Below are 26336 nucleotides of genomic sequence, written 5' to 3'. Positions count from 1 at the left end.
AATTGCAAAAACAAACAGATAATCAAGAATCTATTTTTTCCCCTCTTTCAGATTTTTGCTCTTACAGGAACCATCTCATATTAGCAGGTCATGGTGGCACTTAAGATCTTGAACTAAATAGGAAAACAAACACTGACCCAGTGAAATTGATCGAATGTAACCCTTACAGAAATGCCTGACATTGCAGGTCAAATGTACAGTATGTGATATTCCTGCCTGCATTCATTTGGCAAATATTTATTGAGCATCTGCCATGTGCCAGGCAGTGTTAGAGCTGTTGCTTCTTTAGTGAACAAAACAGACAAAAACGCTTTTCCCCGTGAAGCTTATGTTCTAGTGAGGGATTCTGTTGACCCTTATTTTAGTTATTATAAAAATTTATTTATGGTAAAAAGAATTCCAGCCATTGGAAGGCTGCTCTCCAGAACATGTACAGAAAAGGGAGGACTTTCTTACTCTGACCTGCATAATCTGGCTGGATTATAACTGCACAACCTGTCATTGTTCTAGAGCCCAGTCATCCATTTCACTTCTACTTGTTAATGCACTTCCAACTTTCTGCCTTGTGATGTGTCATTGTGATCCACGTAGATAAACCGTAGAGAATCTGCATTTCCAAATGTTTGATCCCTTCTCATTTGGCCATAATTGCATAGATGTAGCCTTTACACTCTGTACCCGCACACACACACACCCCCACCGGGGCTTCTTTGGCCTAATCTATCTATGATCACCTTCTAGAGCAAGGTTTTCTTCACTTTGGGGGTAGCTGGAAACTTTGGCCAGTTTCCCAAGTGTGTTTACCCTACTGACTTGATAATAAGTGAAATCTGTATCGTTAGTTTCTGAGTCAGAGGACAATTGAGCTTTGAGCAGTGTAGACCCCTTAAGTTCTTCTATGCTTGGGGAAGAAAAAGAGCAACAGAGCCTCTGGCTCCTGAAACCCTGAAACTGTGATTCAACCTTGATGTCAGGTCAGATTTCACATTGCCAGTTGCCTCTTCCAATCTCTTCATGCTACTCCAAGGCTCCAAATGTAGGCTCCCAGGAGTGGTATAAACAAAACACCAACATCCTTAATGACCGTGGACAGGGGACAGGGAGGCAAGGGTGACTGTATTAGCCAGGACTCACTGCAAATGATAGAAACCCAATTCAAATTGACTTAAGGAAAAAAGGAAATTTATGGTTCATATAACTGAAGAATTCTGGTTTTAGGCATGGCTGAATCAGGAATCTGTTTCTCTTCTCTGTGATGGAGTCACTCCTGGGCAGGCTCTCTTCACTTGGTAGACTTATATCGCATTGTAAAAAGAGCTTCTCTTTAATACGAGTTCTAGCAAAAGTCCCAAGCTTTATGCTCATTGGCTCTGATTGGTCAGGCTAGGATCACATGTCCATCTCTGAACTAATCACTGCAATCAGGAGATAAAATTCACTGATTAATTTCCTCAATATGGAACTGCATGCAGCTCATTTCACCCAAACTTCATGGACTGAGAGTAGGGAGGGACAGTTCCATAAAGGGAAACCAGGATGCTCTTAGCAGAGGAAGGGGAAGTGTATATACTAGGCAGGTGGAACCACCAAACATCCACCAGATGCACTCTGCCTGACTGTCACCAACAAAGAGGGAAGTGACAACATGTCACTTGGTATGAGGGTGGTAGTGACTGTGCATTTACTTCTTGCAAGAGGGTTGGGAGAAAAACCACTCGTGTCAGGTTCCAAAGCAGGGAAGGAGGAGGCGCAATGGCATCCACCAGCCCACACGTTCCTAAACATCCACCCGTGTGCCATCTTGGGTCTGTGTGCCCTGGAGTATTTCCCTGGGAATATGAACCCCCAGATACTGGTTGGTACTCTAACTTATATAAGTTATAACAGATAACTTATCCTAAAATCTGCTTGTCAGGGCTTTAAGGCACCCAGTTCATCTTCATCGGGGTAGACATCTGTAAGTTTGAGTCATAGCACTTTCTAGTGCAGATAAATGCTCTGAGCAAGGACATGGCTAGGAGCCATTACAAAGCAATGCTTTGCACTAACTGCTGCATATAATGTTCACTGCCTCTTTGCTGATATTACCAAATGAAGGCTGTTTCTTACTGATTCATTTTTATTATCATTATCACAAGGATCATCTAATTCATTTATACTGCACTTGTTGCTGTAGAGTCTAGATGGTAGTCCTCAAGGCTGATCCTGTCTACCAGCCTGCTCAGTGTGACCCAGGCTAGAAGGACTGCAGCAGTTCTGCTGTGCTTCTTCAGAGCCCCCAGCAGAGCTCACATCACCCATTAAATGCAATGTTCTGTTCCCTTTCTGTGCCCCCTACTAAACTGTGAGTTCCTTAGCAACAGGGACTGTCTCTTTAATCCCCAGCATCTCCTGTACCCAGCATATTATAACCACTCAATGAATGTTTGTAGAATAAGTGCTATGCTTAGTGATTGTAAAATAAAGAGGAATAAGACATAGTCCCTCACCTTGAGATGCTTCAAGTCTATTAATTACAAAATAACAATACCAATCATGACACCAACTAATGTTAATTAAGTGCTGTATGCTAGATACTGAGCTAAGTGCTCTCCATGCATTATCTCATTTAATGATCTTGACAATCTCCCCCCATATACTATTACTACCCCATTTTACAGATGAGGAGGCTGAAGTTCATGGAGTAAGCTAATGTTGCATCATTTGAAAATGGTGGAATCGGGATTTGAACCCAGGTCTGCCGGATTATAATGCATGTTCCTAACCACTAAAGTAATACTACTTCTATAAAGGCAGGATGAAAAAAAGGTGGGGGAGGGTGGAATAAATTAATACCCAAAGAATTGGCAGAGAGTTCCCAGAGCCAGTCATGATGACATCAAATCAAATCAAATCTTGTATAAAGGTAATGAGTTGGTCCAATTTTCCAACTAGTAGGGGAATGAAGCAGAGATCTAGAGACATGTTAATGACACTATCTGAAGACCCATGGAAATGCGCATGGGCCACTTGAAACTAGCGAGCACCTACTATTCTTCCTGGGTTTTTCTCTAGGCTGGAAGGTTTCTTCTCTAGTGGAGGAAGTGTCTGCATCTTCACTAAATACGGGGTCAGAAGCTGGATGAGCTCTGCCCCTCACAAGTTTATGTTACGTTCTCCCACAATGTAAAGAGAAATCTCAGAATGACATCATTAAATGGAAATCAGGGATCACATCTGTAAAAACTGTGTGCACTTTGTACCCTACCCCAAGCAGTTCTTTCTCCTGCTCTTTGTCGGCTTCCCCATAGAGATCTGAGCAGGAACCAAAGAAAAGGGCAGCACAGGAGTGACAGCCCCAAGGGAGGTCAAGTCAGGAGGAAGGGGGTCGGGTGGCTGGGCAAACTTCCTGAGCAGAGAAAAGCAAAGTGAGCTATTCCATGAGGCCTGCAGCCAAGTGGGTGTCAGAGACCCAGGCATCTGGTTGAGCATGAGAAGCCGTCTTGCCAGACCAAGGGCAGGATTTCTGGGAAGAACCTAAGGAAGGAGCCAGCAACTGCTTAGAGCTAGAACTGTCCATCATGAGTAGGCCTGCAGAGCTGTGGTGAATGTTAGTGCTCAACAACAACCAAATTGTGTTTAATGATCTTTATTCACTCAACAGTTTTCCTGTGTGGATATGTGTGGATGTGCTGTGTGTATGCACTGAGCCAGGTAATTGGAAACCAGGAAGAGACATGTTACCACTGGAAATCTTATGTAGGACACAGAGACCAGTAAATTGGCAGCAGTGATACGGTGTTGAGAAACCCCCCAAAGGGGCAAGCAAAGGGAGTTCTGGGATTATATGGAAGACAAAATTACTAAAGAAAAAATTATTTGTTAAAGAAAAAATTATTCATGACATTTGGTAAAAATGGTAAGGAAGACTTTGTTCAAGGGGGGCTACTGCAGTGGTGTTCTGTAATAGGAGAGAGAGATCGGGCTTGACTCTGAGTGAAGAAATTTTAAAAAAAGGAAATTTATAGCCATGAGCTGGGTGTGGGTCAGTGGATGGAAGATCACTAAGAGGAAACATCAGGAGTAAGGGGGGTTCTGGCTTACCTGACATAATGGATTCTTACTGAAGACAGACCAGTGTGATCAGACTTCAGATGGAGGATGGTGGAGAATGATGAAACTGATTCGACATCGATTGTGATTAGAAATTGAGGATGGGGATTCTGGCTAAACGTACTTAGCAAGATTCTTGCTAAAATTGGACAAATGCAGAGACAAGCATGGAAGTCCACAAGTTGAGGCCACAAAAAAGCTCAGAAGAGCCTGAGTGGAGTTTGGTCAAGCAGAGGATCTTTGTCAATACCTATCCCAGTCCCAGCTGGAAAGGAGCAGAAAGTTAGCTGAAAGCTAAGTGAGCACTGAAGAGTGAATAGGATCCATCCAGGTGAAGCATGGGAGTGGGAGCAAGGTGTCAGGGGGCCTTTGGGAAGCGAAAGAAGAAGCATGGCTCAAAATCAGGAAGTAGGGCTTCCCTGGTGGCGCAGTGGTTGAGAGTCCGCCTGCCGATGCAGGGGACGCAGGTTCGTGCCCCGGTCCGAGAGGATCCCATATGCCGATGCCGCAGAGCGGCTGGGCCCGTGAGCCATGGCCGCTGGGCCTGTGCGTCTGGAGCCTGTGCTCCGCAACGGGAGAGGCCACAACAGTGAGAGGTCTGCGTACCGCAAAAAAATTAAAAAAATCAGGAAGTAAGAGAGGGCATGACAGTTCTAGGAACTGCAAGAAACTTGGTCCAGTTTGTGCTCAGAGGGAGAGGTGGGAAGTAGCAAGAGATGGCACCAGGCTAGCTACCCTCAGAGTTTGGACTTCATCCTGGAGCCAATGCGGGCTCTATCATTGGGTTTTCCTTCCAAAGGAGGAAATGATCAGAGCCTCTTACAGGGCTGTCTTGGGTGCATAGTGCCACAACCGCCAACAACAAAAAAGATGCCGGTTCCTTGAGAACATCTGAGTCCATCAACACCTGATCATCTTACAGGCAGGTCCAAAGGAAGCACTTTGGCCATCTTTTTCTGGCCTTAAAAACAGAGTCTTGGTGTCCTGATATTACTAAAACCCTCATAAATTGAGAAGATGTATTTTGGACTTCAGAGCATGTCAAAAATCACATAATGTTTCTAGCCTAACTCTAGTTCAGTAGACTCATGTTAGTGGCACCTGAGAATTACCTGGGAAATTTTGAAAGAAATGTTGATGCCGGGGCCACCCACCCTCAAAGATTCTGGTTCAATTGACTGGGGTGGAGCTGGGCATTGGCAGTTTTTAAAGATCCCCACATGGTCCCCTGTGCAGTCAGATGTTTTATTTTCCTCTATTTGCCCAGTTATTCAGTGCAGTTGGGTTTTGTTCCCTGTGCCCTGGAAGCACATTTTTGGAATGGAAATGCTGCTGGAAAAAAAGCAGGTGGCTACAGGCTCCAGGGTCCTGGCCCATCTCCCCTCATTGCCCCTCCCCATGAAATGCCATCCATCAGGAGCACTGAGCGACAGTCCCCCTAAATACTTCCCAAGGTGCTGCTGTGTTTCGTTCCTTCCACACTGAGACAGCAAATCCTTAACTCAGAGTCCCTGGGTTGTTTCTTGAAGCAGTTAACAGCTGCCCCGGTGTTAATTCTGAGTCAGTAGCCCCTCGATGCTGCTGCTCTTACAGCTGTCGGCTTCTGGCCTCCACCGCACATTTTGAATGTAACTTGATGGACAGTGAGACTCTGCCCCTTCTGCACTCCCTGGGAAAGCCTTCACCAGGCTTCCTGGGGGGACACCAAGTGCCCCAGGGACTCGGCAAGCCAGCAGGGGGCTCCACCCACCTCTTTCGTGTCAGATGACAACTTGGGAGACTGGCAGAACCAACTCCCCTCAGCAGAGACAGCCCCTAGAGATATTCATGAAGCTTTCGTTTGTTTTGGCTTTTCTGGAATTCCTTTTTCTGTTTGTTTTGAGATGGCTGTATTTTTCCTTCATCTAAAAACCTCTCCTTCAACTCAGTCTGTGATTTAAATCGCAGAACCACACGATTTCTCACATCTTGCCTGTGCTGCTTCCTCCAGCTCCCTGTGGACAGAATGAGACTCGAGAGGATGGTAAAATAATCCAACTGCCTCCCTGCAAGACAGGAGACTGGATCGTGCCAGCCATCATGGCCTGCTACCTCCTGGTGGCAAACATCCTGCTGGTCAACCTCCTCATCGCTGTCTTTAAGTAAGAGGGTCCTTCTTCAGAGCCCTTGGAATGGAGTAGGGAGACTGAGGCAGGGGCGCGGCATGACGCTCCAGAAAGCAGGGGTTTTCCTCACTTGATTCTCTCTGGTCTCTATTTCAGCAATACATTTTTTGAGGTAAAATCAATATCCAACCAAGTGTGGAAGTTTCAGAGGTATCAGCTCATCATGACTTTCCATGAAAGGCCCGTTCTGCCCCCACCTCTGATCATATTCAGCCACATGACCATGATATTCCAGCACCTGTGTTGCCGATGGAGAAAACACGAGAGTGACCCAGATGAAAGGGACTATGGCCTGAGTAAGCTTTGAGTGACAACCCCCCGCAACTACAGAGCAGAAATCCCCACCACGTGTATAGGTGGTCACCTAGGACCACTGGGCACCTGGGTCCTCCTGCTTCCTGCCCACAGCTCCGAAGACTTGGGAGGGATGGGAGGGTATGCATGATGAGAAATGGTGCTGGAAGGAAGACAGGAGAGGCTGAAAGTGAGCACTCTTAGCCTCACACCTTTCCTAGTGAGATAAAACCAGGCTCCAGCAGGGCTGTTTTAGCACCCTCATAGGTTCTAAGCTTCTTACTTTACAGACATCCCACCACAAGATATATCAACCATGTTAGTATGCTCCCAATGCTGCAGTATATATAATTTAAGCATCCTGACATGAGTTGAGTTGTAGGTGACTAAGTTTGATTTTCCATGGTCAGTTTTGGATCTATCATGTTTTTAGGTCTTAAACATTTCCCAAGCCTTAAGGGTTGTGCCTATATGGCTTCACGAGGAAACCAGTCCTGCTTTCCATGATTCCAAGGACAAAAAAAAAAGACCCTCCACCAACCACCTTCTAGCCCAGTGTTTCTAGAAGGAGATTAGATTGACATTGGGGTGGAATAATTCTTCATTATATAGGATTGTTCCACATATTGCAGGAGATTTAGCACATCCGGCCTCCACACATTGAATACTAATAGCTCCTGCAGATTCCTAAATATCCCCTGGGTACCACCCACAGTTAAGAACCATTGGGAATCCAGCCCCCATACAAGCAACCTACCGTGGTTTCTCAAAGTGTGTCAAATAGACCACCTACACTAAATCTACTGAACCAGAGCCTCTAGGATTGTGGGCCAAGAATTACCTCCAGGTGATCACTAGTGCAACTGAAGTTTGAAACCAAAGCCACTTAATAATCAACTGCTTCTCTAAGTCTGAAGCTTTTAACAACTTCTCTGACACAGCAATGCCTGACTTCTTTTGAGACATTAAAATTGGAAAGTTGGAGAGGGGTTAAGAATTCCAAAATTCACTACTTCCATTTGAAACACCCATTTAGGCAAGTAGAAAGCTCAGGGGGAGAAAAGGTTCAGATTTCCACTGGGCTCTTTCTACCACTGTATCAGTTTTGAATTTGTTTACCAGCTATAAACAGAAAACCAGACTAACAGTAACACAAATACGTAAGGTTTTACTTTTCTCACACAACAAAAAGTGAAAAAGGTAAATAAATAGCCCAGAGCTCAACAATGACTCACTGAAGTCAAAGACCCCAAGTCCTGTTTTTAGGCTCAGCTATTCCTTGTCACACTGTCTTGTCTCATGGTAGCAAAATAGCTGCTGCACTTCCAGTCATCACGTTCATGTTCAGGGCAGAAGCGTGAAGGTGAAAAAAGGTAGAAAGAAGCAGCCACATACTTACAGTTTATCAGGAAAGCAAAATCTCTTCTCAGTGCACAACCCTTTCCTGCAGCAGGTTTTTTTTGTTCCTTGAGCCAAACTGGGTCTCATGGTTGTTGCTAGCTTGAAGGGACACTGGAAACATGTGTATTTGGCTTTCCAAGTCTCAGTAGTGGGAAGAGGGAAAAGGGAAATTGGGTTGCAAAGGGCTTTTAGTAAGGTGAATGAACAATGTCTGTCTGCCACACTCCTCAGCCCAGAAGTTGAGTTTTTAAGAAACCTCCATTCTCTGCATAGCTTCCCTTTCCTTTCTTTAGCTACATTCTTGTCCTTACAATATATAAAATTCTAACCGGTCTCTGCAGTAAACCAGGTATACTCAGGTGAGCTTCAGAGACCCATAATGAATCTAACACAGAGAAAGAGGACAGTGACACAAGTTGCCTGACCAGATTTGGATTTAGTTTGAGACTCAGTGAAGAATCTGGGCCCCATTCCCTGACCTTGAGTTAGATTAGGAATGTCATTAGACCCACAGGTCAGGTGCCATCGCTTTTACTTCTCTGCCTCATATCTCTCATTTCTTTTCCACAGAGCTCTTCATAACTGATGATGAGCTCAAGAAAGTACATGATTTTGAAGAGCAGTGCATAGAGGAATATTTCAGAGAAAAGGATGACCGATTCAACTCGTCCAATGATGAGAGGATACGAGTGACTTCAGAAAGGTGTGTTCCCGTGGGCACATGCCTCCTGGGGATGTTTTATACCATGGCATGCCTTATCAATTGATTTTGTTTGCAGGGCCACAAAAAAACAGAGACCCCGTTGTGCTTATTTTTATTGTCCAAGAAATCATCAAGCTTATGAGAGAACAGAATGCTGTCTGAAATGTCTATACATCAAAGTCCCAGACTTATAGACCCTAGACTTCTCCAGCAGGCAGTAGCAGCCGCCTTCCTGGACACTAGAGATTTTTGAGTCCAGGAAAGGGCAAGAGTTGCTGGCTCAGACCAGAAACTGGAAAGTTCTGACCCAGACATAAACCAAGAGAGACCCAGCCCAACTCAAGGCTCTCCATCAAGTTTGTGTTTCATGTAGATCACTGAGCATCTTCTCCAAAGGTGAGGATGGTCCTAGTGCCTGGCTTATATGGGTGCCCAGTACCTTCTGAATAAACGATAGCAAGAGAATTGTGAATTAGATAGAATAATGGTTGAGAGTTTTTTTTCCAATTGTTTTTTTTCTTCTTATAGAACAAGATAAAAGCAAAGAAATAAAGGCAGATTTTTTACTTACTTATTATATAATTTTAGATCTCATTAGCCAAATAGTTTTGTAGACCAGTAGTTCTGTAAGAAAAAAATCTCAGAATGAAGAGAAGAGAATCCTTTAAAGTTAATAAATCTAAGTTTATGTAAATGAACTTACATTTTCTTATTTTCCCCATTTTGCTGTAGACTAATATAAACTTCATTTCAGTCTGGCGCTCAAAACCCAGCATTTAGGAACTACTCTTCTAAAGAACACCCTGAGTGTTACAAAGCATTAGTGTAACTTTAAATTTTAAGCACTTTCAATATAAAGATGGCAGAAGCAAATTATAAATAATGGGAAAAGGATGATATACTGATGACTTCAGATGATATATGACTCAGACTTCTAAGATTTGAGTCAGTTGCCTCTAGTTTTCATGAAATGACATTTTGTCTGCTTACCCATGTCATACATTTTCTCTAGTGGCTCTGTAGAAATTACACAAATGGCATTTTTCTGTCCCTGGCCCTTTATTTCTTTAAAGAATGCAGTCTAGATAAGTGAGTATATACACATATGCCATTGAGTGATTGTATCCATAGGTACTCAGCCAATATTAATAAAGTTTAAAGCCATGCACAGATTTTATACACATCTGTCATTGCAAAATAGAGCATTTTATGATGATATGGTGTGAAACAGTTTTGCAGCAAACAGAGGAAGGAGCTGCAAATCTAAAGATCTCTCTCATGCTGAGGCCTTGAAAAAGCTATTTATTAATGGACATATAGCCATCTGATTCCCAGAAAATTGTGCCCTGTGGACACATTGTCCATTGCTCAGACATATTTCCAAAGCATATGTCCAGGGGCTTTTGAAATGCTTTTTGGATTCAGAAAACCACAGACCTGGGAGGAAAGAAAAGTAGGGGAAGGAGTGTTAAGATGCAAGGAAGTCTTTGTCTTTCTTTCTGGGGAACTAGAATGAGAGGTACAGACACCAGGGCATGTAAACTGTGACCTTGTCACCAATTCCTTTTGGATGGAAGCGTAAAGGAACTATAGCACCTCCAACTGAGGCTCTCACCCCACACCTACAAAAGCTTCCAGGAGACTTCTTCCCCAAGGCCCTATTCTTCTGTGGGTGGTTACAGAGCCCCACCCTTCAGAGCATGACCAAGATGAACAATTCCCAGAAATCAGGACAGTGTGCAGGCCCACCCTCCCTGTGTCCCAGGCGTTAGCTGACCTCCTGGAGTAACATTGGCCTAGAGGACCAGGACGAGTTCTCGGCCAAGCCCAGGTGCCAGAGAAGTGAACTTAAACCCGGGCCTCATTCTGCTTCTGTTGCTTCTGTGTTTATTTGAGGTTTTGCTTTTGTTGGTGGTGGTGGTAGTTTTGGTTTGTTTTGCATTTGTAAATGTGCCCAAAAATAACATCTTTAAACTCTAGGATTATACTCAGCACCATAGAAGCACCATGAGGTGCATAAGGGAATCAACCAAGGGAAGAGTGGGTCCATGTTACCAATCTCACACATTCTCTAGGCCGTGTCCTTTCTAAGTGGAGTGGCATGTGAAATCACCTGTTTTACATTAGCTAGCTAGCTCGATGGATAGATAGATGGTTAGAGAGTGATAGATAAATATGTATAAACACACATTTGAATACATATGTTAAATTTACATAAGTTAACTGTGCACATTCTATATAGTATATAAAATATTTTATAATTTTCTCTTCATATTAGATCACTTCAATACAGAGATTTGAAATCAGAAAAATTAAGAGCTCGTTCTTTACTCTACTAAAAACTTGGGGAAAGGGTTTTTTCACATAGTGAGCCCCATGCTTCTCCCCCTGCTAATACCTTTAAAATATAATTTACTTATACATGTTCTATTTGCATGAATCTTTTTAGAAATACAAAGATACTTGCATAATTGTCTATTTAAATGGATCATTATTAAATCATATTTTTGTCACCAAATGGTATGTATAGGGCTCAATACAATATTCAGGAGATCATTAACACCTTGGAGGAACTTTATCCTGAAAAATCCTTGACTTTCCCATTTTTATATAGCAATGACCATGATGTATCTAAAGCAATACAGTTCCAGAATATAATGAGCTAATTGATTGTAACCAGTGCCCTCACTTATTTGAGACAATATCTAGCTGGTGATAATTATATTAAAATAACCAGATTTCTAAGCTATTAAGCAACATTGGTGACTGGCTTCTTTTCTGAGGATTTTTTGACTTGGCTGAAGATAACCAGTCCTTGGAGTTTGTTCCATCAGATTCTGTGCTCATCATCCTTTAACTAGTTCAGTTCTGTTTCAGTACATGCATACTGGACCTTTACTGTATACCAGACAATAAGGCAGGGCCCTGTCCTCAAAAAACACAGTCTCATTGAGTTCCAGTTTACACCCAAGGCAGGAACAGCCAGAAACATCTAACTCAGTGTTGTCAAACTTTAGAAGGCCTGAAAATCATCTGGAAGGCTTGTTACTACACAGGTTGCTGGGCATCTGTCCCCACTCCGGGTTTCTGATTCATTGTGTCTAAGGTGGGGCCTGAGAATTTGCATTTCTAACAAGTTCCCAGGTGATGCTGATGCTGGTTCTGGACCACACTTTGGGGACCACTAATAGAATACGATGGACAAGATAAAAGTTAAAGTAGGAGAGGACGGTGCAAAATTATTCACTGTGGAACATACAAAATTCGGCACCTTACATTCAGAATAAGTTCGGGAGGTCAGTGAATACAGATTACTTGTACCCAAAGCAGTGTTTCTCCCACACACCTGACCAACAGCACTTTGACAAGCAGGTACTGAGCAGGGCCTGGGTTAGGGGTGGGGATATAAGGACTTTGGTTTAAAAGAATGCATAGTCGTTACACTCAGCCTCTATTTGAGCACCTCCTAGAAAGAGGAGAAATTGCCTTAGATACCAGCCTTATGAATAAATACAGAAAAAAATTAAATTCATTTCTCTCTGAGAAAGTATTTTACATAGGTGAAGATCACTATCATCTCCCCACTTTGCTTTGTCTTTTCTAAACTAAATACCCCAAGGTCTTTTAACCACTTACCATGCATACAGCAGGTCTCCCACTACCCTGCTCACTTTCTCAGTATGCACTTTAAATTGTCAACGTCACCCTTTAAATGTGGTCTCTAAATGGAACTTAATTCTGTGTTTTAGTTAGAGCTTAGATTCAATTCCTTTATTCATTCATCTACTGTTTTTATCATCTACTATATGCTAGGCTAATAATCATAGAGTACAATAGAACAAGCAGTTCTTTTCATGTTGCAAGAGAAAGAGCACAGTATAATGGAAAGATTTTAATACTAATTCTGCAGTAACTAGCTGTGTGACCTTGAACAAGTTACTTAACTCCCCTGAACCTATGTCCCCATCTGTAAAATGAAGTATTAATACCTAACTGTAGAATCTTAAAAGTTATTGAGATAACATGTATGAGATATTATGCTTTCAGTAACTGGTAGTTATTGTTTGATCTATACGTTTTATTTGCTATGAGATTGCATTACAATCATAGCAGCCAAGTCATGTCTTTGGTTCAGAGTGCGACTACAATTAATTAAAACCAGGGCTTTTTCACGTGAGCTAATTCAAATATCCTCAAACCTCTTCTTGTGAAATGTTTGTTTTTAACCTAAAATCAAGACTTAACATTCATCGCTGTGAAATTTTTCTTTAATTTGCTATGAGATTGCATTACAATCATAGCAGCCAAGTCATGTCTTTGGTTCAGAGTGCGACTACAATTAATTAAAACCAGGGCTTTTTCACGTGAGCTAATTCAAATATCCTCAAACTTCTTCTTGTGAAATGTTTGTTTTTAACCTAAAATCAAGACTTAACATTCATCGCTGTGAAATTTTTCTTTAATTTGCTCCCCCTTTGGCTCATTATTCTAGCATTTTAAGGACAACTTTGGATCCTGATTTTATCATCAGTCTATTAATTTTTCATCCTATTCTTTTTATATAATTGTTTGCTTGATAAGCATACCTGCTATGCCTTCAACATAATCCACCAAAATGTCACCAGCACAGATCAGGTGAACCAAGACAGAACTAAGATATTGCATGACTCCAAAAAATACCTCTCATGATGACATCGGCCCATTGGTTAATCAGCCAGCCGGGTGTCCACATTTCTCTAGTCACTCCAGTGTGTCAGCCTCCCTGCTAAAATCACAATGTACTTCATCAAAAGTATTGTACATCTGTGTCTCTCTATTAGTCTAGACTATCAAAAGAGAGGCAAGATTAACATTGAGCCCATGTAGTCTGTGTTAACTAATCCTATCTCTTTAAAGTACTCAAAAGATACCATCTGCTTAATTACCTACGACTAAGCATTCTGTAATGCTGCCTAGAATTGATGTCAAACTCCCATAATTCCTAGAATCCAGGAATGTTGAATGTCAGGAAAAAACATTTCCTATCTGCAGTCTCCTGGAATTTCTTTTCTTTTCTTTTCTTTTTTAATTAATTAATTTATTTTGGCTACGTTGGGTCTTCGTTGCTGCACGCGGGCTTTCCCTAGTTGCTGTGAGCAGGGGGCTACTCTTCGTTGCAGTTCGCAGGTTTCTCATTGCAGTGGCTTCTCTTGTTATGGAGCATGGGCTCTAGGCGCACAGGCTTTAGTAGTTGTGGCACGCAGTCTCAGTAGTTGTGGCTTGTGGGCTCTAGAGCACAGGCTCAGTAGTTGTGGCCCGCGGGCTTAGTTGCTCCACAGCATGTGGGATCTTCCCGGACCAGGGCTCGAACCCGTGTCCGCTGAATTGGCAGGTGGATTCTTAACCACTGCGCCACCAGGGAAGTCCCTGGCATTTCTTTTTACTTCCCTTTGGTTTTTAAGGGTCACGTACATTTTCTGTTGATCAGAGATGGAAGTTCTTTTCTGGTTCCTTTAACTCATTTAAAGCAGAATTTGAAAACTGGTTGCTCGTGGGCAGCGTCTGCCCACAGAGGGCTGTTGTGTTGAGCTTGCAATGATTGTTACAATTCACTCTGAATGCCTTTGGACTGGGTGTGCTCTCTGCTGACACAGAATCCTTGCCTCTGTTCTCTTATGCCTTGCCTGCTTCACCTACTTACTTGATCTACCCTTCTATAGGCATTTGATTCTCAGACCCCTAACTTAAAGCTTCCAGTTTATCCTCACCATCACCCCACCCGTAGGGCCCCACCTGTCAGAAGTTTCAGTTTGAACTTTCTCCTTGACAGTAACAATTTAAACAAACTGAGATATACATTATTCCTTGTTGTCATCTTTTAATCTAACATTATCTTTCCCAAACCAATGGGCTCTATACCCTTTTTTCACTTCACCTAGATCTAAAAAGTATTAGACAATGACTATTAATAGTATATACAACTTATAATTTTTCATAACAAAGAGAGAGGAATAACTTAGGATATATGAAATTTATAAATAATCCAAAAATAATGTAAGCCCAAAAAAATGAGCTTCACCCACTTGCCACCATGACTTTTTCTAAAACTGATCTTTGATATCTCCATTGATAGAACCAAGTTTAAACTTTTCTCCCTTTTTTTGGTCCCAGAGTTAGTGAGAAGGATAATTGGCCCAAAGGGAAGGGTAGGTGACCCTAAAGGACTTAAATAATTCACAAATTAGGTATCAGTCTGTGGATAAGCAAGAGTTAGCTTTAGCTGCTCTGCATCGTTGCCTTTGATCTGAAAACCTGTGTCAGTATACCCTTTTTTCCCCCTGCAAGAGTCCCCACAATTGGATTCATGTGTTCTGGGATTTTTTTGCTCTTCATCCTACACCCATTCTACTGCTAGCACTCCAGGGAATATTTGAAATTTAGAGCAGGCATGGTCTGCCAGTTCTCTTTTTCCTTTTACCATATTTCCTTTAACTACATTTTGAGGTTATCAGAAAAGAAGATGAATTTCTGGAAGGGAATACAATAATCCTTAAGAAATTACATATTGAAGTTGAAATTTTCTGTGCCACCAGAATCTTCTTTTGAATGCCCTTTTCCTTATCACATTGGCTGTTAGAGGCTGGTTGTTTTACTACCTGGTTTTTGTGTGTTTGTTTGTTTCACCAGCCTATTGAGTCCTCTCTAATGGGCTCCTGGCTGTCACTTTCTTGGCCTCCCGGGAACAGGAGCCACCTCACAGCTTTCCAGGGTTCTGTTGGGTCCCTATTGTGATTGCCTTGTGAGTTATTCTGAAATAAGCCATGCAAGGTCTGGAGATTGGAAAGAGAGAACGAAAAATAAAGTGTTACTTCATACAACATCTTCCTTTCCACAGTTCCTTTTCCTTTTCTTACTTAGTCACTTCCCATATCTATCTCCTTAAGGATTCTTATTGATCCTTAAGTTCTTATAATTCTTATCTCCATTTTATCTCCTGATTTATTTGACCGGAGTCAGCTCCTAGAAACTACAATCATGACTCGAAACTCTTGGTTTGTTCCTCAGACCTATTTTTATCTGTGATGCGTGCCCATTTGCAAATAACTTTTCAAGGATTCTTTTTTAAAGATTAAGAGAAGTACTCTATTTATGGAACAAGCATATGTAAACTTGACTCTAGGAACATTTATTCTTTCATAACTCCTACATTAAACCCCTATCAGTTATATCCGTGCTCTAATTGATGATATAATTAGGTGGTTAAACACATCTAGAATTCTGAAAGGAAATGGATCAAACAGTCCTTTTTTTTTCTTTTTTAAATTCAAATCTTACATTCCAAAGCACCTCAGAGCCCACAGGAGAATTAAGATTTGGTGAAGAATAGCTCCTTGGCCCTGTTCTAGCACGCTTTCCTCCCCTACTTCCATCCCCTGGAGCCATGCTTTTTTATCTTTGCTCTTGAGGCTCCACTGGGCACCTCCTTGCTTTCCTGGACGACCCTCTTCTTCCTTGTACCCCCTCTCTCTTCCTCCCATCCCCTTGGGCTCCTTAGTTTCTGGGTTCCGTTTATTCCCCACAACCAAGTCCTTAGTCTTCAATTGCCTCTTGGTGCCTTAGCTTGGCCTCTCACCTGCTAGTTTTCTCTGCAGTATTGGATCCTGGGGCTAAAGCGAGGTGGGATGCAGGGAGGGGAGGGTCCCCACAGTGCAGGGAGATAGCTCACCATGCTCAAATCAATGATCGCATGCAGTTATGCTCAGAGAGCATCTTTATCTCTTTCCATACCGACCTTGTATCCACCAGACTCCAGGAAAGGGCAGGAGAGGGAGGAAGAAAACTATCCTGCCTTTTGTTACTCTGCCAACACTAAAAAGCTAGGTAGACCCAGTACCTAGAGTATCCCAAACAAAACTCCTCATTCTATAGAAATGTACCATCTGTCCTTCTGACTTTAATGAAGGAAGTATTTTTGTCCACTTACTCAAAGCTTATTGAATTACAAAAAAAAATGAAATTGTAATACTTGAAAACTCCATAGGCTAGATGGTGAAGAAGTGAATTGTAAGTCTGTAAGACACACAAACTTATTATTATAAGTAATTTGTTTCTCAGGCTATGTTTATACCACAAAACAAAGTGAAACAGAGGAAAGTTGAATTTTCCTTCTGAATCATCTGTGTTAGCTGGATGAATAGCATTGTGTTTGCCAGACACAGAATTGCTCGATTTATAAGTCTTCTGGAAGTACACCTGGGCATGATGGCAGAGTGTGCCTGGACCCTGGGAGGCTCTGGATTGGCTATGGAGCAGCAGGAAGGAGAAAAAGAAAAAAATGTTCCCAAAGCAGGGCTCTTGAGAGCAGTCCAGAACCTTGGACCAGTGAAGGGAAGCTGAGAGGTAAAAGAGCAGAGTAGGTAGAGTGAGTTGGGAGGTTGTTGCTAAGAGAGGCAGAAATGGGCCCCAAGGCCGCAGCAGCAGAGGAGGAGGAGGAGGCTTTTAAAAGGCCTCAGGTCCCTCAGCAAGGGGGGCCACATGCCTCACATTTCATTCTGGCACTGAAATGTATAGTCTTCTCTGATAGAGGCACTGCTACTGTCAACCCACCATCCACTACACCAGCTGAAGGGACCCAGCTCTGATGCCCACCGCTCTTCGTAAAGCATGCAACCATGTTCCTTTTAAGGGTCAGCAGTCAAATGATTAGCTGTGCATATCGGAAGTATTGGGAAAGTATCTCTATCCTCCCCAAACAAGTTGTGAATGGATCTTATTTAGATTCTCCAAAAGATTTGCCTTTGGGCATCTAAAAGTGAAAGTTTGAGCTCAAACCAAAACTTAGCTTTGGTTTGTCCTTTCCAAGTTAACTTGAGCAGGTGAAAATATGGCACAATTTTATTTTAAATGTGTGGTCTCTGTCTTTATAAATAAGTGACCAGGCAACCTATTAGACAGTTGAAATCAAGTTCATCACAGTGATTGACTCAGTGAACCTTTATTGACACCTGGCCCGTATTGGGCTGGCAGCACGGAAATGGGAACAGGAATATGAGACAGATCACACGCCTAAGAATTTCCAGTGGGGAGGGTCAAGACCTGGAGAAATAACTGCAATATAAAGCATCTGTGATCAGCTACCCAGAGAGATGGAGAGAGAGGAGTAGGACTATTTATTTATTGATAGCCACTCCAGAGTAAGTTGCCATAAATTACTCTATATAATCTTGGCTGAATTTCTTGATGTTTGATTTTCCTTTACTAATGAAAGGATTCGGTTAAATTAGATCAGCTCCAGGTGACCCAGTAACAGTACTATTATCAGTTCCTTTGGAGGCACTACATTCTAAAAGGATTGTTTTGAATAACAACAACAGCAAAAGATTATTATATAAACGCAAAATAAACATAATCCCAGTCCACAGAATACAAATTTAAATGTACACTGCAGTAAGAATAGCTACATTCTGCAATTCTGCAAAATTCTGGGTAAAGTTATCCAAATGTAACATTCTCATTTTGTTGGTGACTGATAAGCCAACACCCTAATACTTATTTAGGTCATTGAACCCTGCCCCAAGCCACAGCGAAGCCAGGAGGGTGGGAAAAGGTGGGACTTTGGCCCAGTTTACTTCAAGAAGAACTACTCAATTTTGGTGTTCATTTATTGGGATTGAGCATTAATTTCCACTGAGGGAAAAGGGGATTAGTAGCTAAAAACCGCTGGATTCAATAATCTCTAAAGCCTCTTCCAGCTCCAGAAGATGGAGATTCTGTGATTCTCAGTGACAGGGTCACTGCCATCCTCTCCTCCCCACCCCCCTTAGTTTCCCTCCCGTGGGACAGCGAGGGCACAGAGTCCGGGCGCAACTCTGATCCCCTCTGTGCTCTCCAGCCTCCCACAGAGAAACCAGCCCCAAGTGACTCTGATTCTCTTTTCCCTCCCAGGGTGGAGAACATGTCCATGCGGCTGGAGGAAGTCAACGAGAGGCAACACTGCACGAGGGCCTTGCTCCAGACCATGGACATCCGGCTGGCGCAGCTCGAGGACCTCACCGGGCGCATGGCTACAGCCCTGGAGCGCCTGACGGGTCTGGAGCGGGCCGAGTCCAACAAAATCCGCTCGCGGACCTCCTCAGACTGCACAGACGCAGCCTACATTGTCCGCCAGAGCAGCTTCAACAGCCAGGAGGGGAACACCTTCAAGCTCCAAGAGAGTATAGATCCTGCAGGTGAGGAGACCTTGTCCCCAACTTCTCCAACCCTAATGCCCCGTATGCGAAGCCATTCTTTCTATTCAGTCAGTGTGAAAGACAAAGGTGGGATAGAAAAGTTGGAGAGTCTTTTTAAAGAAAGGTCCCTGAGCCTGCACCGGGCTACTAGTTCCCACTCTGTAGCAAAAGAATCCAAAGCGCCTGCAGCCCCTGCAAACACCCTGGCCGTTGTTCCTGATTCCAGGAGACCTTCTTCATGTATAGACATCTATGTCTCTGCCATGGATGAGCTGCACTGTGATATAGACCCTCTGGACAATTCCATGAACATCCTTGGGCTGGGAGAGCCCAGCTTTGTGGCTCCAGTACCTTCCACAGCTCCTTCAAGCCGTGCCTGTGCAACTCTTGCACCCACAGACAGACCTCCAAGCCGGAATATTGATTTCGAGGACATCACCTCCATGGACACTAAATCTTTGTCTTCAGACTGTACCCACCACCTGGAATGCCACAACCTGTGGGACACTGACCCTCCAATGTACCACACCATCGAGCGTTCCAAAAGTAGCCGCTACCTAGCCACCACCCCCTTCCTTCTAGAAGAGGCCCCCATCGTGAAATCTCACAGTTTTATGTTTTCTCCCTTGCGGAGCTATTATGCCAACATTGGGGTGCCTGTGAAAACAGCAGAATACACGAGTATTACAGACTGTATTGACACAAGGTATGTCAACGCCTCTCAAGTGGTTGCTGACAGAGCCACCTTCCCGGGAGGTCTTGGAGGAAAAGCGGAGGACTCATCATGCTGCCATCCCGAACGAGAAGCAGAACTGAGTCACCCCAGCTCTGACGGTGAGGAGAATGAGGCCAAGGGCCGAAGAGCCGCCATTGCAATGCGCCCCCAGGAGGGTGATAATTCAGGCAGAACCCTGTCCAACAACGTCACAGTTCCCAAGCTAGAGCGCGCCAGCAGCTACTCAGTAGAGGAGCCACGTTTGCCACATGCACACGCCAGGAAGAGTTTCTCCATCAGCGACAAGCTCGACAGGCAGCGGAGTGCAGCAAGCCTGAGAGATTCCTTCCAGAGGAGTAAGTCCTCCAGGCCAGAGGGCCGAGGGGACAGTCTGTCCATGAGGAGCCTCTCCAGAACATCCGCTTTCCACAGCTTTGAAAGCAAACACAACTAAACCTTCCAATAAGCTTTGCAGGAGGCTCAAGAATTCAGCCCTAAATTTCTCCCCAAACTTCACCTGTTCCCCTTCCTTGAAACTTACCTGCTTATTCTTAGCTGAGCAAAACAAATATTGCCTTGGGAGGTGTTAACTCAAAGGTGACTTCTGGGCCAGAGATCAAGAAAGCATTTGTTCTGGCCCAGTGCCAAACATGGGATTTAAGTCCTGTTCACACTTGATGGGTAGGGAGGGGAAAGAGGGAGAAGAAGGGTTGAGATGAATGTGTATCACTAGGCACTTCAGAAAGCCATGAGTTCTGGGAATGAACGGGGCTTCAAGCACTGTCCGTGCCAGGAGTCATCTTTCCATTTCTGACCGTTATCAAGAGTTTTAGGATGCAGGGCTAAATTGCAAAAATAAAATAAAATAGAATAGCCAGCATACAAATGAGATATTCTAAACTTTCAATTCTGTTTTCTTTTCACATTGGCTCCATCACTAGTGACTGATGAAGAGCATCCTTTTTATTCAGTATAAGCCGGCAGCAAGCAGTTCTACCTAACGTCCCACATCCTTCTCATGCCAACACTTCTGTAATTGATCATTATAAAGAAAAAACAAGGTAACAGTCATAGTTCACCTGTCTCTTAATTATTCGTTTCGTATATATTCGCTGTGCCACAACTTTTATCTTTTTTGAAGAAAATAAAGGGAAAAGAAATGCCTTTTTGTATTGCAATCAAAATGAAAGAATTGATGTTAAAAACAGATGTCAAGTGGTTTATTATAAACAGTGGGCATTCAAGTATAGTCAAGCAAGCTCAGGATGAATGTAATTAAATAATTTTATATTTTTTAATTTATTTTGTATCTCACCTGTCATCAGTGAAGCCACTCACTGAATATGTAATAGTGAACTTAAAAAAATAATAGGCAGAACTCACCTAAAACTGCCATATGGGATATTGGTATCTTCTCACCATCCATGTCATGTGTGATGCTGCTGTGTGACCTTCATCACTGGTATGAGTCTACCATGTCTTCTGAAAGTCTCCGGGATGTAACTGCCAATTTTCCACACCACTCATCACACGAGCATTTTGTATATGAATATCTGGTTACATGTGGATATTTTCATACCTAGAGTTTTGCCATTTAATCTGAGCTCAGCATAAATTTAATTGGAGTTTTTCAAGGGCTGGTATCTTTTTTATGGGATGTTCCAAAGCACTTTTTAAGGAAGTTTCAAAACCATAAATAACCTTAGAATTGACTGGGAGTTTGGTATCAACCCAAGCCATCAGTTGCAGGCATACCATGAATATTTTTCTTATACACAGAGTTATAAAAAAGATACAGTAGACTAAAATAGAAAACAAACATGTAAAGAGTTCTGTAGTATATGCTGCTTATATACATATATATGCATTTACCTAGGGAGACATGTTAATATATAGTATATAAACAGACATATAGAGTTTTCTTAAAAGGCTTGGACTTTTCTACCACCTTGAGATATAACTAGGATTTTTTAATATCCAATGAGTTCCATTGAAAGAGTTCATTATGTTAAATTTTGACAGATGTTGAAATTATGAATTTTTAAAATCCCTCTATGACTTCAGCTTTTCCTTGTACTAAACTAGAACATGACTCACTACCTTCCCTCTGCCCCTTTTTGTGCAGAAGCACTTGCTGTCATGACGTCTCATTTAGTCTGGTTTCTCCTACACAAAACGATTATGCCAAGTACAATCAGAATAGACATGCCAGTCTAAGCCAGATAGTATTACGGACTCGAGAATATAGGCATACATTTCTAGATCCGAATTTGGATTTAAAGTGGGATAAAGAAATCTTGACCCTCAAATCTTCGGATTCCTATTTAGATCACTGATTTCAAAGCGAATAAAGATCTTTAAGGAAAAAGACTTAATGTCTCTGACCCCAAATACTATCTGGCTCTTTTGTTTCTCTGTAGTTATGAACTCCAAATTGTCTCATTATGTGAAATCAAGTAAGTACATGGACAAAATCTCTAGCCTTTAAATATTTAAACAAAACCCAAAACCAAACCCAAAACCTTCTGAACAAGCTTTTCAGTTGTAGAGATAATGATGATAATGATGTGATAATGATGTAAAGAATTCCTTCTTCACTCCTTGGATTTAAGTGAATAAGAAATAAGTCACCAGAGTCCCTCATATATAATTGCTCTAGAAACACTTAAATTTTTATTGAACTCCATATTGGCTATTTCCCTCTCAGCAAACACACATTTGAGAATAGATCAGTTGCCCTTAAACTTCCTTGAGTCACGAATCTCTATGAGGATCTAATGAAAGCTCTGGGCCCGCTTCCCAGTAAAAAATGTACCTACATGCAAAGTTGCAATACACCTTAAAGGGTTCATGCACCCATGGTTCCATATTGATTGATAATGAGCAGGAGGAACTATGCTTGTTCATAATCAGTGCAGTTGTAATAGGCACTTTACATTTCAAGACCATTTCTCTGTGACTCTCAGGAAGGCCAAGTCTCAGCACCAGAGTTTGAACCAAGATTTTGTTATTTTTGTTCCTTAGATTAGCTTTTGCTAGTTTGATGTACTTACATCCTAACACTTTGATGGTTTTACGTATGGAGCACATTTACAAAGCCAGAAGCCTCTCTAAATCTGTAGAGGAATCTAAGAAAGAGGTGAAATCATTATTCTTTGAGCACAGAGCAGGATATCACAGCACCTCCAGGGCCTCATTCTGGACCAGATTGAAAGTAGGGGAAAGAAATTATGAGCATGAGTGTTTCCATTCATCATGATTTCTGGAGAGAACCGAGCAGAACCTGGGAAACAAAGTATTTAACAGCCCTGACCTTGTGACTACCTGGTCCTTTTGTTGTGCATGACAATGAAGTTCTTACACCTTTTGTGAAGTGTGTGAAATATATAAGCCAAATTTAAGTGACTTTAAACACAACCTGTGTAACTTTCATGAGCCCTTTCTTTCCTGTGCACTTACATGTGTATTACGTTTCCATCCATTTCTTTCCATTTCTGGGTGTTCTGCACACCGATGTGGCGTTGATTCTGTGGCCTTGTACAGTCAGCTTGTGTCCAGCTCATTTATTTCACCATGTCCCTGATCGAGGGGACGTTAATTACCTGTCTCTGTGAATTAAGCAGCCCGTGAGCAGCAAGTTATTGAGGAATGTAAATAAAGTCATAGAGCGCTCAAGGAAGTAAATAGCTTTGGTTTAATCATATGCTTCTAAGGTGCCAATTTTTATATACTACTATATGTAATGATTTGTTCTAAATTACTCAGTCCTTTTGAAAAAAAAAAAGTAAGGATGGTTAATGAAAATGACCATGGAAATTCCTGATTAACCAACATACTTTATACTTATACTTAGAAACTCCCTCCTTGATGGATTTCAGTGAAGCTGGAAAGCTTGAGTGTAATTGTTGTGACTAGTTTGTACTCAAACTAGTACTTCTCCAGCCAGAAGGTGTATTAGGGGTCAGAATTCAGCACTTTATAGAACTGGATTTTTTTTTAAGTCTAAGCTTCCAGGTCTAGGATATTATATAGCACTTTGAAAGTTCCCTCTTAAAAAATATATATTAGAATAATTGAATGAGAAAAATGTACTTGCAGGAACACAAAATGTGTTTCTTCTGAATGTTTCAAATGTATTCTAAAAGATGGTTTCTATAGATAATATTATGGTAGATAACTGGATAGCACATTTATTCTACTTTCTGAGGCTGTACAGTCTAATCTTTCTGAATGTTTGGGCTGTTTAACTTCTATAATGATAATAAATATTATCCAGTCATCGATCATGCTATATCTATAGGCTATACCATTCGACGTGTGTGGGGCAATGCTGTATTATAAAACACATGTAAAGGGCTTCCCTGGTGGCGCAGTGGTTGAGAGTCCGCCTGCCGATGCAGGGGACACGGGTTCGTGCCCCGGTCTGGGAAGATCCCACATGCCGCGGAGAGGCTGGGCCCGTGAGCCATGGCCGCTGAGACTGTGCATCCGGAGCCTGTGCTCCGCAACGGGAGAGGCCACAGCAGTGAGAGGCCCGCATACGGCAAAAAAAAAAAAAAAAAAAAAAAAACACATGTAAACAATATATGTAACCCGTGTTTAACTCAGCATAGTTGTAGCATGTGGTTGTATTAATGAACGTTACAGGACAGCTTTATAATCATTTACAAATCTGTAACATTCAATAAAGAAGCACATGTTGCAAGGATTAATGATGTTCCCAATTCCATGTTATTTAGCATCCTCATGAAATGGGAACTTTTGTTCCTGATCTGCTCTATGTTTTCACATTCCCATAGACCACTGTAAAATATTCGTATAAGCTGATGTGCATCTTCTAACCAGCCCTGCGAGCTGTGGTAGGCAAGTTGTGATTCTGTGAAAGACAAACTGGCATGTTATACAAAAGGCTATATGACAAATGAACTGAAAATAGTATTTTAAGTTCCAGTTGAATTAGCTGTTTGTTTACATCTGCTAACCCAACGTGGAAGCAGTGTACAGTATTTTATAAATATGTTCATGTAGTAACACTGATATGTTTGTTTCTAGATAAAGTGATGCTAGTGTGTAGGTGGTTATATCCTTGTTCTAGATATTGCATTATAGCTCACTATTCTTTAATAATAGTAATGTGACTTAAATGAAGTAATCCCGCTCCAAATCCAGTCTTAATTTTGTGGCAACAAAATGCATGCGCTGCTTTATGCGTTTCTTTTGACTTTTTAAAGGCACTTAACATTTTACTGTTGTTGCCTGCTGTGACACTTAAACCAGTTAGGAGCTCACTCAAAATGTCGGGCTTCTTACACTGTTTGGGGATTATGTCCAGTTTTTTTAAAATTAAAAACAAAAAAGCAACCAAGGATTTTTTATTATTTTTTTAAGCTCTGAACAAATAATATGGACTAAAGTATTAACCACAGGGCATATAGCTATGTGAGACCTGGATATAGCTAGCCAATACCACTTGGGTTTACCAAGGTCTAGGTGTTGGTGCATCTGTGATATATGAAAGACATGTTTCTGATTCTTTAGGGCCATGAGGTGCAAATTGCTAAAACAGAGATGAGAGGGAGAAGTCCATTCGCGACAGTGTAGAAGTCCACATATCAGTATGAATGAATCCAGTGGACAACATATGACCACGCTCCTACCTTGGGGCTTTTTTCACCTTCTGTGTGAGCCTGGCCCAGGGGAGGGCGAGAGATGGGTGACTGGGTGTGTGGTTGAGCACTGGGTGACTCTGAAGAGTTTGCCTTGTAAGGAAATCACCATTTCATTGTTAGAAGCCATTCAACATGTGGACAAGAGAGGGGCCAATGTGCACAATTTACACATCTTATAAATGATGGCTTCTCAACGAGTAGAGAGAACTTTTCTCTCAGCCTGCACTGGCCTAAGCTTTCGCTTCTTTTTACCTGTCACAGTCTCTTTCTCAGATGGGAGTCAACCAAAGGAGGGGTTGGTTCTGATTTAAGGAAAACGAGATTTTTTTTCCTTTTCTTTTGTAATTCGTTTGAGAATGTAGTTGTGTTACCTTTTCTCTGATGAATTCCTTGCACTGATCGCTGCTAATGCAATCAAGACATGACCGTTGCTACCTGTCATCTAAGAGAGGAATTCGGTGGCCAAGTAATCCCGAGGTTGGTAAGAGTGAGGTGAATTTTCCCTCCCCTAACTTACCTAGTCTGCTGGCCCCATTACACCTTCAGGCCATTGCCTATTTACACAGTGTTGTGTGCTGGGAAGTGAAAAAGACATGTGTGGCCAAAAGGCCTTAGGCTTTCTGATGAGCATCAATGCCAACTTTGACCCAGGCCTTCCCCTGGAGCAGGCAGGCTGCTGAGAGCTGTGGGACACAGAGGGGTGTTCAGCCCTGTGCCTGGATGCACAGCCTTCTTCACCCCCTTAACTTTCTTCCTTTCTCTTGGCCCAGCACAAGGTGTTTTTTGCCAGACCAGTTGACTCTTGCTCCTATTACCTCAATACCTGCTGGACACTGGCACAGTAAACTGAAACAGTGGTCACAAACATTCAGACTTTGTCCAACCCTCACCTTCCCACTGACTTTTCATCCTCCCCGCAGCTCTACCCCACATGCTCCTAACTTGGCTGGTGTTTGCATCAGCCTCGTCAGTTCTTTGCCTGTCTGAATCCCAACCCTCACATCTTCACCCCAGCTTCTCACATGTCATCAGCACCGGCCATCTGCATCTAGATTGTGGGGTTGCAAAGTCAAATATGTGGAGGGGCTG

General features: G+C 42.3%; 1 protein-coding gene across 6 annotated transcripts in view; it reads left to right on the top strand.

Annotated features, from left to right (window-relative positions):
* The window catches only part of TRPM3 (transient receptor potential cation channel subfamily M member 3), a gene marked incomplete at both ends in the record, with an annotated part of 817853 nt that extends 797821 nt beyond the window's left edge, over positions 1-20032 (top strand). For all 6 annotated transcript variants that reach the window (XM_079706368.1, XM_079706367.1, XM_079706364.1 and 3 more), the window contains 4 exons: positions 6083-6233; positions 6354-6553; positions 8523-8655; positions 18580-20032. In XM_079706368.1, the coding sequence (XP_079562494.1) occupies positions 6083-6233; positions 6354-6553; positions 8523-8655; positions 18580-20032 (1937 nt within the window). The remainder of the gene's footprint in view (positions 1-6082; positions 6234-6353; positions 6554-8522; positions 8656-18579) is intronic.
* Positions 20033-26336: the final 6304 nt, after the last annotated feature.

Source organism: Hyperoodon ampullatus (genome assembly GCF_949752795.1).
Source record: "Hyperoodon ampullatus genome assembly, chromosome: 6".
In the NCBI taxonomy this organism is placed as follows: Eukaryota; Metazoa; Chordata; class Mammalia; order Artiodactyla; family Ziphiidae; genus Hyperoodon; species Hyperoodon ampullatus.
This window is presented reverse-complemented; position numbering and strand designations above follow the sequence as displayed.